This window comes from Suncus etruscus, chromosome X, assembly GCF_024139225.1.
Source record: "Suncus etruscus isolate mSunEtr1 chromosome X, mSunEtr1.pri.cur, whole genome shotgun sequence".
NCBI classification, from domain to species: domain Eukaryota; kingdom Metazoa; phylum Chordata; class Mammalia; order Eulipotyphla; family Soricidae; genus Suncus; species Suncus etruscus.
In genome coordinates, this window is record NC_064868.1 from 61387562 (window position 1) to 61401764 (window position 14203).

The following is a 14203-nucleotide window of genomic DNA, read 5'->3' on the forward strand; positions in this document are numbered from 1 at the left end:
ATATTTACTAGCTTTTGATTCTAAAATTATTTTTAACATGCATAGATATACTATATGGGAAGAAATTGATTAGTATTGTCATGTCCCCCAGGAAACCCATTTGAGTTAAATTTATTATCTTATAATCAAATAGACAGAAAAATTTAAAAAATTGTGTAGTGAACATTTTTATATATACTACAAATAATTTATACAGATCTCTTTTTGGTTATTAAATTTAGTTCGTACTTATTATACACTCTACCACTGAGCTACATCCTTGATCCCATAGTTCAAATTTTATTTATCTTTTAACTTTTGTTATTGAATTACATTTTAAGATAAATTTACTCAGGTCTGAAGGGGTGGTTCAGAAGACTGGAATGTATGCTTTGCATGCTGGAGCCTCAGGTTCAGTCCCTAGAATTTTATGACCCTTCCGGAGCATTGAGCTGTTAGTAGTTTCTAAATTCTGCTTGGTGCAGTCCTCCCCAAATACTCAAAAATACCAGAGAGGATAGAACCAAGTTTATTTATCATCTCAAGTCCTGCCTAACCTTTATCCATAATACTAAGTAATTTTTATTCGGGCTTTATATCCTATATCTCCTCTTCCAATGTTGCATTCATATATTAGCCTAACAGGATGAGACAGAACATCTGAGAAATTAATTTTAATTTCTTACACAAATGGTTAGTTTTTAGGTAATTAATCACTTTGTAACTTACTACATCAATTCTGTATCCTATTACCTGTCTGATAATAACCTCCTCGAATCAACGTGTACTGATTTTGTCACTAATGGTTTTCTAGTAGTATACCTATAATTTGATAACACAACTGTTGCCAGAAGAGAAAGTAGTTTCCACCAAAAAGTAATTGAACAACTGTTAAGTTTTACATCTTCATGTGTTGCTATTCATTGTCATCAGAGAAGGGTAAACTACGTAAAAATTTCTTTAAAGGTTGCAAAATCCAGGGCTGGAGCAGTGGCACAAGCGATAAGGTGTCTGCCTTGCCCATGCTAGCCTAGTATGGACCTGGGTTCGATCCCCCAGTGTCCCATATGGTCCCCCAGCCAGGAGCAATTTCTGAGCGCATAGCCAGGAGTAACCTCTGAGTGTCACTGGGTATAGCCCAAAAACAAAAACAAACAAACAAACAAAAAAGTTGCCAAATTTCATGAGTATTGCACTGTTCTTTACTAGCATATGGTCGAAATGAAATCTAGTAGGTTTTTTTTTTTTTTTTTTTTTTTTGGTTTTTTGGGCCACACCCGTTTGATGCTCAGGGGTTACTCCTGGCTAAGCGCTCAGAAATTGCCCCTGGTTTGGGGGACCATATGACACGCCGGGAGATCGAACCTCAGTCCTTCCTTGGCTAGCGCTTGCAAGGCAGACACCTTATCTCTAGCGCCACCTCACCGGCCCCGAATCTAGTAAATTTTTATATACAGTTTTCTACTTCTAGAACTGCATTTTATACCTTTGAAGTGATTCTAGAAGATGTGTTTCACATCTATGTGAGTGTGGCTAACATAACCTAATCTTGTTATTCTTTTTTTTGAGGGGGGTGGGCCACACCCGGCAGTGCTCAGGGGTTACTCCTGGCTGTCTGCTCAGAAATAGCTCCTGGCAGGCATGGGGGACCATATGGGACACCGGGATTCGAACCAACCACCTTTGGTCCTGGATCGTCTGCTTGCAAGGCAAATGTCGCTGTGCTATCTCTCCAGGCCCTAATCTTGTTATTCTACTGGCTTGACCATCTGCCCGTTATAAGATTGTTACAGTGACTGACTGCCCAATGGGTTTATTCTTGAAGTTCTGTCAGAATGTCTTAAAAAGTACAACCAATTGTCCTATATAAATTGTCCATTCCAAATTTGTTGTAGCACCCACCATCTTACAGATGCTGAACCGAAAATAAAATGGAAACTATAAATTCCCTTTGCCAATATAGTTGTATTGTACTGTTTGCTTTTCTGCCATCATTCTTTTGCCTCTTGCTTTCCTTTGCACGTAAAGGAGCCTACCATATCAGGTAACAGAGCTTGTAAAAATCTGCAGTGTGAAGCCTTTTTATGTTTTTTTAAATGATCTTATTCTGAGGCTAGGGAATAGTGTAGTTTAGGAGGTTGTTTCAAGTGGTTTAGGAGTAACCCCTGAGGCTGCTGGATGTGGCACACACAAAAAAAAAAAACAGAAAAGAGATAAAGAGATATGCATGATACCCCTTCAGTAATAATATTGCAAACCACAGTCCCAAAAAGGGGAGACACAGAGAGAAGAAAAATGTCTGCCACAGAGGCAGTCAGTAGGGAAGGCAAGGAGGATTACCAAGGGAAAGGGGGAGGGAAACTGGGAGCATTGGTGATAGAAAATATGCACTGGTGAAGAGATGGGTGTTGGGCATTGTATCACTGAAATTCAATCATGAGCAATTTTGTAACTGTTTCTCAGAGCAATTCAAGTAGTTTATTTTTATTAATAAGTGTCTATTTTTTAGTTTTTGTTTTGCAAACAGGCAGTAGGTTGTCAGGAAATATTGGCCCTCATCTATTTCGCCCAGTTGCAAAACTCCCTACAGAATCAAACCTTTACAATTCACCCTATAATTTGACATTTATGGCAAGCATAGACACAAATGTTCTGATTTTTTACTAGTACATGTTACCACTTTGTTAAAACATATTTCCACTAAATAACCAATAAATTCTTTTATAGCAAAGTTGCAACCTCTCTTACCTAGATATTAATACATAGGTGAGAGGGCATAATTAGGTGATACTGCCAGGCATTGCCATTGATGATATCCTGGGTCTTTGTTGCAGACAGAACAGGCGAATGAAAAAATGAACGCCAAGCTAGAAGAGATCAGGAAACATGCAGCGTAAGTTTCCTCCCCAGCGTTTGGTAGCACCTATACCCCTTTAGTGTATAATCATGGATCTTCCATTTTTCACAGTGTGATTAACCCAATTGGTTCCTTTGCTTGGAATTTCAGCTGCAAAGTAGATCTTCATAAACTAATGGGGACTTTGGAAAGCCAGGAACTGAAAGAAAATGTAGAGACAATTCGTAACCTACAGCAAGTCATTACCCAGCTATCGGTAAGACAAGTAGAAGCAGTGTATATAGGCATATTGCTTTTTTTTTTCTTGATGCACACTAATTTGTCTGACTCTATACCTTTGATGGGCTATTTAAAGATAAAGACCATGGATCATTGGATATGACCTGAATACTAAATTTGTTATAGTAGAATACTCTCCATGTACATGTAGTGATACATTAATATTTCAATTCTTCTCATCAAACACTGGAAGCAGCAACATAGTATTGCAAAATTGTCTGGATAACTGGAGCAGCTGTTATTGATTTGCTTTCTCTTTAACATAGACTAACTTAGTAAGAGGCCTGTAACATACCCTGATCTTACATGAGCTGGATTCTAATACATAGCTTACAAAAAACTGGAAGTACCATAGCTCTGTTTCATAGCCTGTAATAAAGTAATTTGAACGATTGTTCTGATATATATTTCCATTTTAGTTTACTTTTAGAACAATTGTAGTAGTTGTGGGTAGACTAGGGAGGGGTGATTGTTTTCTTTCCAAATAAACTTTTACTATCATTCTAAAAAGTCTATTTTTATCTTTTGATGTGTGTCTATGTAAGATTAGATAGATGTATAAATATACTGCTGTGTATATGTATATATATTTTGGTGTATCTATATATGCTTTTTTAATTGAGATCATATTTTGTTAAAGGTTAGTGGTTACTTAAGAAGTTAACAGGCTTTAGAGGGGGCTGGAGAGATAGCACAGTGGTAAGGCATTTGCCTTGCACGCAGCCAGCACAGGGCAGACACCAGTTCGAATTCCGGCATCCTATATGGTTACCCGAGCCTGTCAGGAGTGACTTCTGACAACATAACCTGGAGTAACCCCTGAGCGCCACCAGGTGTGGACCCCCCCAAAAAAAATTCAGGCTTTATAGACAGTACATTGTTCTTGCCTTAAATGTTGTCGACCTGGATTCAATTCTTGGCACCACATATGGTCTCCCAAACTGCTCCAGGAATGATACCTGAGCACAAAGCCTGGAATAAGCCATGTCACATAGCCATGTGTGACACATAAACAAAATAAAAGAAGTTATGATCTATATAACCTTGTTATTTATTATAGTTCTTGACTAGAGATGTTTTTTGAAATTTGATGATGTATGGGCTGGAGAGAGACCACAGTGGTAGATAAGCCTTGTACGTGGCCAAACCCGGACAGACCATGGTTTAATTCCCGGCATCCCATATGGTTACCCGAGCCTGCTGAGAGCGATTTCTGAGTGTATTTTTTGTTTGTTTGTTTTTTTTTTTTTGGGGGGGGGTAACAGTTCATTTAACAGACTATAGTAACTGAGAATCTGAATTTCACAGCTAGACAGACCTTGGTTTGAAACCAGTTCTTCTACTAACTATAAAACCTTGCAAGATATGGGGCCGAGCCGTGGCGCAAGCGATGAGGTGTCTGTCTTGCCAGCACTAGCAGACTGCAGTTTGATCCCCGGCGTCCCATATGGTCCCTCTGCGCATAGCCAGGAGTGATCCCTGAACGTCATTGAGTGTGGCCCCAAAACAAAAACAAAAACAAAGACAAAAAACCTTGCCAAATATTCTGCTAACAGCAATAGAAAGTAATTTAGTGGCTCAGATGTTCAATTTAGTCAGTGTGCTCGAAACACCTGAACCCTGGGTAACTCCCTGAATGAAAGCAGGATTGAGTGTGACTCATGGCATCTGTTTCATGGTTTCTTTCAGTTTGTTCATCTTCATAAGCATTTCCACTTTGAAGTTCTTTTCAGAGAGATTATATTGGTGATTGTTACTAACCGGGTCTTCAGGGTTACAATTTTTGTCAACTACTCAGGTGCATTTCTGCCCTGCTTAAATATAGTTGTTTTTAGTCTGTGAGTGAGTCTTTTCCACTTTGCTCTCAGTGGCCCCTTACTGCCAAGGAGATCTCTGGGGGAGCTTTACTCCCCAGAGTAAACAGGGCAGCATATTTTTCTGGTCTGGCTCAGGCAGCAGTTCTTGGAGTTTGTTGTTGTTGTTGTTAACTGCTTTGAAAATTTTGGTTGGAAGCTTTTCCAGTTTTCCTGATTCTTGCCCAGTAACTTTGGTGCAATTTTAACTTGATAACTGCCTGATAATTTTTCATAAGTTGTTCTTTGGGGGAACCACACCTGTTTGATGCTCAAGGGTTACTCCTGGCAATGCACTCAGAAATCGCCCCTGGTTGGGGGGGGGCATATGGGACACCAGGGGATTGAACTGTGGTCTGTCCTAGCTAGCGCTTGCAAGGCAGATGCCTTACCTCTAGCGCCACTTCTCCGGTCCCAGTTCTTGAGTATTCTAAAGTAGACTAGATTTGACTTACTAATAAAGAAAAAATAACCTCATTTTACTCACGTTTCTGATACATTATCTTTGTTATATCTATAATTGAATAGGTATGTTCACTAACAACTTGATATTTGAGATGGAATCAGTAGTAATAGCATAAATCAAAAGGTTGAGGAGTCAGATATGTGACTCGGTTATTAAAGTGTGAGGCCCTAGGTTCAAATCCTTTTATCAAAAATAAAATGTAGAATCTTTAAAATGGGTTAAACTTTGATCTGTGGAGGGTGAAGGAATGACAGAGTGATAACTCAAAGTGCTGAAGCATTTGCTTTGCATACAGAAGCTTAAATCCCTGGTACCACATGCTCCCCTGATTCTACCAAAGCCCCTCCAGGTGTGGCTTCCAAACCAAAACATAAAAGTAAAGCCTTTTACATATCAAAGTGACTGTTTTACTCTGGCCCAGAGATCTCTTTTTTCTTTTTTATACTTAAACACCATGGTTACAAGGTTGTTCATGCTACATTATTTTTCATAGATAAGTTGATCATGATTGAGTTAAGTCATACAATGTACAACAACCTTCAGTGTTCATTTCACACCACCAAATTCAAGTTTCCCTCTCATCCTCCATAATGCCCTTTTCCATCTCTTGTACTCTCCCCCACCTACTTCTGGAGCAGTCATTTTACTTCACTCTTTTCTTCTTTGACACTGGTTTGCACTACTGTTAATGAAGGGATGCCATGCATGTCACTTTCATGGTAGACCCTTCTCTACTCTAACTGCATTCTCCGTACTTTGTGGCAAGCTTCTTACCATGGATTGGTCTGCCTAATCCTCATCTCTGTTGTCTATGGATAGCATGTCCATACTTTTATTTTCCTTATATTACACTGATAAGTGAGATTATTCTGTGTTTATCCTTCTCCCTCTTACTAATATCACTCAGCACAATAGTCTCCATGTCCATACATGTATAAGAAAATTTTATGATTTCATTTTTAAGGGCTGCATAGTATTCCATTATATAGATATACCAGTTTCTTTAGCCACTCATCTGTTGTCAGGTACTTGGGTTGTTTCTAGATTTGGGCTATTGTAAATAGTGCTGCAATGAACATAGGGGTGCAGAGGGCATTTTCGTATTGTGTATTTGTGTTCTTACATCATATTCCGAAGAGTGTTATTGCTGGATCATAAGGAAGATCAATTTCCAGGATTTTGGGGGGAGGGCACACCCAGTGTTGTTCAGGGTTTACTCCTGACTCTTCACTCAGAAATCACTCCTGGTAAACTTGGGGGATCATATGGGATGCTGGGAATTGAACCCAGGTGCTTTCCTTGTTGGCCACATGCAAGGCAAATGCCCTACTATTGTATTATCACTCTGGCCCCCTCAATTTCCAGTTTTTAAAGGAATATCCATACTGTTTTTCAAAAAGGCTGTACTAGACGGCCATTCCCACTAGAAGTAAATGGTGCTTTCTCCCCACATCCACGATAACACTGGTTGGTCTTGTTCTTTGTGATGTGTGTCATTCTCTGTGGTGTGAAATTATGTCTATTTTTGGGGGGTCCACCTGACAGTGCTCAGGGGTTACTCCTGGCTCTACGCTCAGAAATCACCACTGGCAGGCTTGGGGGACCATATGGGATGCCGGGATTCGAACCACTGTCCTTGTGCATACAAAGCAAACGTGCTACCTCCAAGCTATCTCTCTGGCCCCTGAAATTATATCTTATTGTTGTTTTGATTTGCATCTCTCTGATTAGCAATGTGGAGCATTTTTGGGTGGAGCATTTTTGGTGCCCTTTTGGACCAGAGATCTCTGAACATAGCAAGAGAGGTACATTAAATATTACCAAATAAGCTTATTTCTTTGCAAAAACTGCACAATCTATTATAAGGAAGGCTGATTTTGAGGGATGAAAATGGAAACATAGGCATTTGACAACAAAATAGTTATAGCCCTTTAATACCTATAGGGCCAAAAAATAGTATTCTTCTAATACAGATTTTATCCCCAGCATACTATATTGTTGCAAGTCAGCCCCTGAAGAGGTTGACTGATGGAGGGATGGAGGATGAGGTCTTTCCCCTCCAGCTCGGAGCACGCGTCTGCCACCCTGTTCAGCCGGTGGTTCTGAGGTGAAGCGGCGGGTAAAGAGCTCGCAGACAGTCAGGCTTGTGGAAATGTTAGCTTTATTCGGTGGACAAGAGTGAAGTCCAAAGCCTCGGCATCAGTTCCAGCCAAAAGCCCCCCACCTTCCACAGACCCCTGTTTTTATCCCCCAGAATCAGATACCACCCAATGGTGGGATCAGATACCACCCAATGGTGGAAGCAGAATCAGGTAGCACCCTAGGGTGGGGGCAGAATGCCAGGTCACACCCTAGGGTAGGGCACAATCACCGATCAGGTAACAGTAACATAATAATCCCATAAAATGTTTACATGCACAACACCATATGGTCCCCTGAGCACTGCCATGCAAAAGCAAAATAATAAATATATCATCTCTATACCTTGGGGAAATTTTTTGAAAACTAGTGAACTTCAAAATCTGTTATTAATTGAAACATCTTTGTTATTGCAGGATGAAAATTTTGCTTGCATGACTACCACTATGGATACAGTAGAAGAGTCAGAATCTGTAAGTAACAGCCCATTAGTGTGTAGAACTTTGAACTTTTCATATTTATTCAAAGAAAATGGTTCATATAGTTGACATAATTGATCAAAACACATTTGTTTCCACATAACTGAAAGCAAAGTTATTTAAAAAAAACATAGCTAACATTACACTCATCCTCAAAGCTGACAGAGATACTACCAAGAAAGAAACCTACAGATCAATGCTTATGATCAATCACTTATGAGCATTGATGCAAAAATCTTTAATAAAATCATAGCAAACTGAATCCAACAACACTTGAAAAGATTATACATTATGACCAACTGGGTTTCATCAGGGTGCAAGGATGGTTCAATATATGCAAATCAAGCAACGTCATGCACTACATTAGTAAAAGGAGAATAAAAACCACATGATCTATCAATGGATCAGACAAAGCATTTAACAAGATCCAATACCCATTCATGATTAAAATTCTCAACAAAATAGGTATGGAAGGAACTTTGCTCAAGATAGAACAACTTTCTATGGAAAGCCCATAGCTAACATTTTTAATAATGAAAAATTGAATGCATTTCCACTAATGTAAGACACTAGGCAAGGATGTCCTTATCTCCACTCTTATTCAACATAGTATTAGAAGTCCTAGCAATAGGAATCAGGCAAGAGAAGAAAATCAAAGGAATCCAAATTGAAAACGAGGAAGTTAAACTATCTCTATTTGATGACATGATGATATACATTAAAGACCCTAAATGGCTAGCTACGGAGTCAGTACACAAAATATAGTTGCACTCCTTTATACAAATAACGACTAGAGGGGAAAAAGATAAAAGAAGCTGTCCCATTTAAAATAGTGTCCAAAATTATCAAGTACCTAGCAATCAGCCTAACAGGAAGTGAGAGACCTATTTTGATGCCTGGTTTACCTCTTATTCGAGCTAAAAAGAGAATCTATAGAGATGGTCTGGTTCAAACATGGCAACTGCCAAAACTTTGAACTTTTAACTATCCTATTTTCTTCCATTTACCACTCAGCCAAAGACAAGAATCCCTGATTGCTATCATTCTCCATAGAATGCCCTGAAAAATCTACAAAATCTTTTGTTTGGATCGTAGCTTTGTAAATTTTTATCTTGAATAAAATCTTTCTCCAATAGGTCTTAGCTAATATCTGTTTTTAATAGTAAAACTGTTTAGTTTTGGACGTCTCTTCAGGAATATAATATTCTATACTTGTATTCTGGCTTACTGATTTCTTTTTACACACTGGTATTCACCATCAGCTATCTAACATGTTCAAATAAGGAGGCTCGGAAATTAAGAAATTGTTTGACAAAATCAACAAGCATTACAAAAGAAATGGAAAGAGGTTTTTTTTCCCTCACCATAGACTTTTTCTGTGGATAGGATAGGTAAGAGTTCTAAGTTAAAAACGAAAAGAATCATTTTGAATGTTCAATTTGCAAGGATAAATATTAGATATTGATTAAAGATTATAGAGCAAAGTGAAAATGAAAGACTGAACAGTGGTTTGCCTGAAGCAGCATTTTACCCTAAAACAAGCATAATAATTTAATAATTATCATAATAAGTCAATAATTTTTATATTTTGAAAGATGAGAGTTAAGATCTAGATCAGGTATGAATGAAGCATCTTCTTCATTACTACCATCCAGAATGTCAGTTTCATGGCCCTATTTTCTCTAAGTACCCCTTAGAATGAGATAAAATAAGAAATGTTGGGGCCCGGAGAGATAGCACAGTGGCGTTTGCCTTGCAAGCAGCCAATCCAGCACCAAAGGTGGTTGGATCGAATCCTGGTGTCCCTTATGGTCCCCCGTGCCTGCCAGGAGCTATTTCTGAGCAGACAGCCAGGAATAACCCCTGAGCACCGCCGGGTGTGGCCCAAAAAAACAAAAAAAAAAAGAAATGTTGGCAAGATTAGTAATCTTAGCTTGCTATCGAAGAATCCGTTTAAGTATGTCAAACATAAGTTGCCTGTAAAGAAGGGAAATGTGCTAGCTCAATTTATTTTAGATGTTTAAAGCAAATGTTAGGTAAAAAGTCACAGTTAAAGAATACAAAGTACTGTTAATGGAGATATTGATGTGATACTTAATGAAGCAGTCCTTAAGGAACTGCTGTTGCTCTTTTTAATATCATTTTCCTAATCTTTTCCAGCAAGAGGATAACAGTCCACAGACAAATAGATCTTCCGATATTTTCATCACTCAGCATGCTCTACGTCAAGCCCAGATGTCTAAGGAACTTGTTGAGTTAAATAAAGCCCTTGCACTAAAAGAAGCCCTAGCCAGGAAGATTACTCAGAATGATAACCAACTACAGCCCATTCAGTTCCAGTACCAGGTAAAATATTTACGAGGGGATCAGTTGTTCATATAAACCATATCTACATAATTGAGCTGGGGAATAAAATAGCGTAGCATTTTTGTGACAAAAAGACAAAATAATATTCCAGGTACAACTAGAATTATACTGTTTGTTTTAAAATGTAGATATATTTAGTATAGTAAACCTGTAATTTTATTCTGTTTAATTTTATATGTGCTGCATCACTTATTTAATAAGTAGTTTGATAATGTTATAATAAGTGTGACCTGGCTTGTGGAGAATTTTTTTCTAATAACTGCCAGGGTTCTAATAAAGACGCTTTCCTTACTTGGTTTGAGTTATAGAGTGAAATATGAAGAGCCTTGTAATGGGTATCACATGATTTACAAACTTTTTATGTAGTTTTCTAAGTAGCCTTTCTAATGTTTACTTAATGGCTGTTCTTTCGCTTTCAGGTTACCCCAAAATTAACCTTTGTTGTAGACCTCATTGTCTCTTATAGCCAATATTTCCAGAGATAAAGCCTCAGGTCTGATACATAGAAGGTTGAGTTGATTTCACAACTATCTACATCCTTGCATCTTCAGAATCCTCTACATATGTTATATTGAGAAGTTTCTATATTACTAGTGCATTTCTACCACAGACTCCCCTAAGCTTTAATTGTGAAAGAAGTGTTTCTCCTCATTTCTTTTAAAATATTTTTGGTCATATCATGTGGTACTTAGAGGTTACTCCTGGCTTTGAGCCTAGAGATCATTTCTACAAGTACTCCGTGAGCCTTTTGTGGGTGCCAAGGATTCAACCAGGGTTGGTTGCATGCAGGCAAGCTCTTACATACAACCTCTCTGACTCTTAAATCATTTTCACCCTTTTCTCCCAAATGTAAAAGTTGCTTCCAAAGTAGTAACTAAATTTTCAGTAGAGTTTTGACATATTCCCTTACTTTTAATATATATATCTAACAAACCTATGTATATACATTTCTAAAGTAAAGTATTATAGTACTAAGAAAAATTAAAGCAGTCTTCTACCATGATACCACTTCCTCTACTGCCTAGGCTTATTCTGTTATTTAATCTCTTGATTTTGAAGTTTACCTCTAAATTGCTTGGTGAGAATTGATAATACAATTCAATTAAAATTTTAATACTTTATCAGTTGACTTCCCAGATATGGAAGATGAAGCTGCAGTTCTTATATATAACCACCCAGGCATACTGTCTCACCCCTGTCTTTCAAAATGTTTATATAATAATTTTTACTGACAGTATTTAACAGTGTTCAAATGATCATTTAAATAGATTTCAGGGCTCAGAGAAATAGTAGAATAGGGTTAAGACACTTGTCTGGCAAATGACTTACTGAACAAAAACAAATATTAACAAATAATAGTTTTTCCAGCTGAGCCACATAGTATAATATGTAATTTGTTATACTGTGTTATATTCTTGCATAACTTTTATTTCCTGTGGTGAGTCTCACTTTTTTATTTATTTAATCTTTTATGTATTTATTTATGATTTGTCTCTAAGCTTCTGAGCAGAACTTTGAAATTACTGTCAATATAAATTGAGCATGCCACATAATATATCAATCTGTTTCATTTTAGAAAACAACCCTCTAGAATCTTCTGTTTGTTTTCTCTGTCTACTCTCTCACCCCAGGACCATCATCCTGGGCATTTGCTTTACCTTTCTTGTCTCAACAGGTGAGGACCTGTTGAAACAGGTTTTGTATTATACTATTTCTTGGTATACCCTTTATTTGTTTTTGTTTGGGAGCCACATCCAGCATACTCAGGGGTTATTACTACCTCTACACTAAGGAATTATTCCTGGTGGTGTGTGGGGAGGCATATGGGATGCCAGGTATAAAAATCCAGGTCAGCCACATGTAAGGAAATGCCTTATTCTACTGCGAATCCAGCCCTTTGGTATATACCCTTTTGTTTTGGTGGACACAGATCCAGTAGATTTCTGAGAAAGTAGACATCAAAGAAAATATGTTTAACTCATAAGTGCTTGAAAATAGTTTGATTTTCTTGTTTTTGTTTGTTTTATTCTTTTTTATGTGTGTAAAACCAGAGGAGTTTTACTGAACAAAGCTTACATAATTATAAAGATATGAGAGACAAGTGAGAAAGTATATGTTCAGGAGAGAATGCAGGTTTCTCCAGAGTGTAAAAAGTAAGCAAAGAGACATAGAAACAAGCAGGAGAGATATGTGTTCAAGGGAGAATATGGCCTTGATGCGCAAACCATCTTGCTATTATTGTTCTCTTCCTCATTGTCATGATGATGATAATATTTGTTCCTTTGGGTTTAGGATTTGACAGTTGGTTAAATTTTACAGTTAAAATAATTTTTCCTGAATTTGGAGGCTTTGCTCCATTGTGATATTAAGATAGCCTTTATAATTTTTGATTCTTCTTATTTGATCTATATTTTCTCCCACTAGAAACTTAAACTTTTTCTGTTGTTAAATTTACAATACATGCTTTTGTACGTTTTTTTTTAGCAGTGTGTGTAGTTCACTTAATATAGAAGCTTGCGAGGTTTTTTTTTCTGTTGTGGGGGTGCCACACTCAACAGTTCTCAGGGCTTCCTCCTGGCTCTGCACTCAAGTCAGAAACATGCAAGTTAACAACAGCCCTACCTGCTATACTGTTGTACTGACCTCTAGAAATGTGAATTCTTTTCTTGAGTAAGTTTTCATTTATTATTACTTTAATAATCCCCTCAATCATTTCTTGTATCAATCTTCATCAGACATTGAATCTATCAGTCTCTATTCCTCTTATCTCTTCCTTCCTATTATGTGGTGTTTTTTTGAGGGGGAATGTTGTTTGGTTTTGGTTGTTGTTTTTCAAAGGGTTTTGGACCATGCCTGGTATTGCTCAGGGATTCCTCCTGACTCTGAACTCTGAAACTGATGGAGTGCAGGGGACTATATGGGATGCTGGAGTTCAAATCCAAATTGGGCTTATGCACCCTACCTGCTGTACTATCATTCTGCTCTATCTTATTTCTTTATGTTTTCAATCTGCTTTGTGAAATATTTTATCCTATCCCTTTGGTGAATTTTTAATTTCCCTATTATTTTCTAAGATTTTAATCTTAGCAGGGTAACGATTAAGATTTTAATTGTTGGGGCCGGCGAGATAGCATGGAGGTAAGGCGTTTGCCTTCAATGCAGAAGGACAGTGGTTCGAATCCCTGTATCCCATATGGTCCCCTGTGCCTGCCAGGGGCGATTTCTGAGCATAGAGCCAGCAGTAACCCCTGGGCGTTCTGGGTGTGACCCAAAAACAAAAACAAAAAAAAAGATTTTAATTGTTAATCTTCTAATTGTTCTTTTTGTAGCCTTCATTTTTGTTTTTTATCAGGTTTTATTTTTCTTGATGTTTTGCCTGTTTCCTCCAAATTCCTTTCTTTCCTGCGTTTAGATGTCCTTTCCTCAAATTTCCTGTTAACTTTGTCCATTCATATTTATCAGTCAGATACCTAAATCCTGTTGAAAATTAGGCAGACTGGTAAGTGAGAGGCAGATGGGGGTGGGAGGCATTGGTAAAGGGAAATAGACACTAGTGTTAAAACATTAATGCCTGAAACTTATTTATAAATAACTCTATGACTTCACAGTAACTAAATTAAAATAATTATTAAAAATCTCTATAAAATGGATTTCTCGTGAGCTGCTCAGGTTCCAATGGGGCAATATCTATTAAAATTGAAAATAGGTACCCTATTCTTTTCACTTCTCTCTGCCCTAACATGGATGGACAAGAATTTTTTTCTGTTGGGTGGGGAAGATAGCT

General features: G+C 37.7%; 2 protein-coding genes across 2 annotated transcripts in view; both read left to right on the forward strand.

Annotated features, from left to right (window-relative positions):
* KIF4A (kinesin family member 4A) overlaps positions 1-14203 on the forward strand; it is a 146532-nt gene that overhangs the window by 65378 nt on the left and 66951 nt on the right. Inside the window, exons 11-14 of the mRNA XM_049767403.1 lie at positions 2814-2872; positions 2987-3092; positions 7990-8046; positions 10213-10398. Coding sequence (XP_049623360.1) covers positions 2814-2872; positions 2987-3092; positions 7990-8046; positions 10213-10398 — 408 coding nt within the window. The remainder of the gene's footprint in view (positions 1-2813; positions 2873-2986; positions 3093-7989; positions 8047-10212; positions 10399-14203) is intronic.
* Positions 12013-14203, forward strand: part of DLG3 (discs large MAGUK scaffold protein 3) — a 213708-nt gene continuing 211517 nt past the window's right edge. Inside the window, exon 1 of the mRNA XM_049767216.1 lies at positions 12013-12016. The gene's annotated coding sequence lies outside the window, so the exon portion shown is untranslated. The remainder of the gene's footprint in view (positions 12017-14203) is intronic.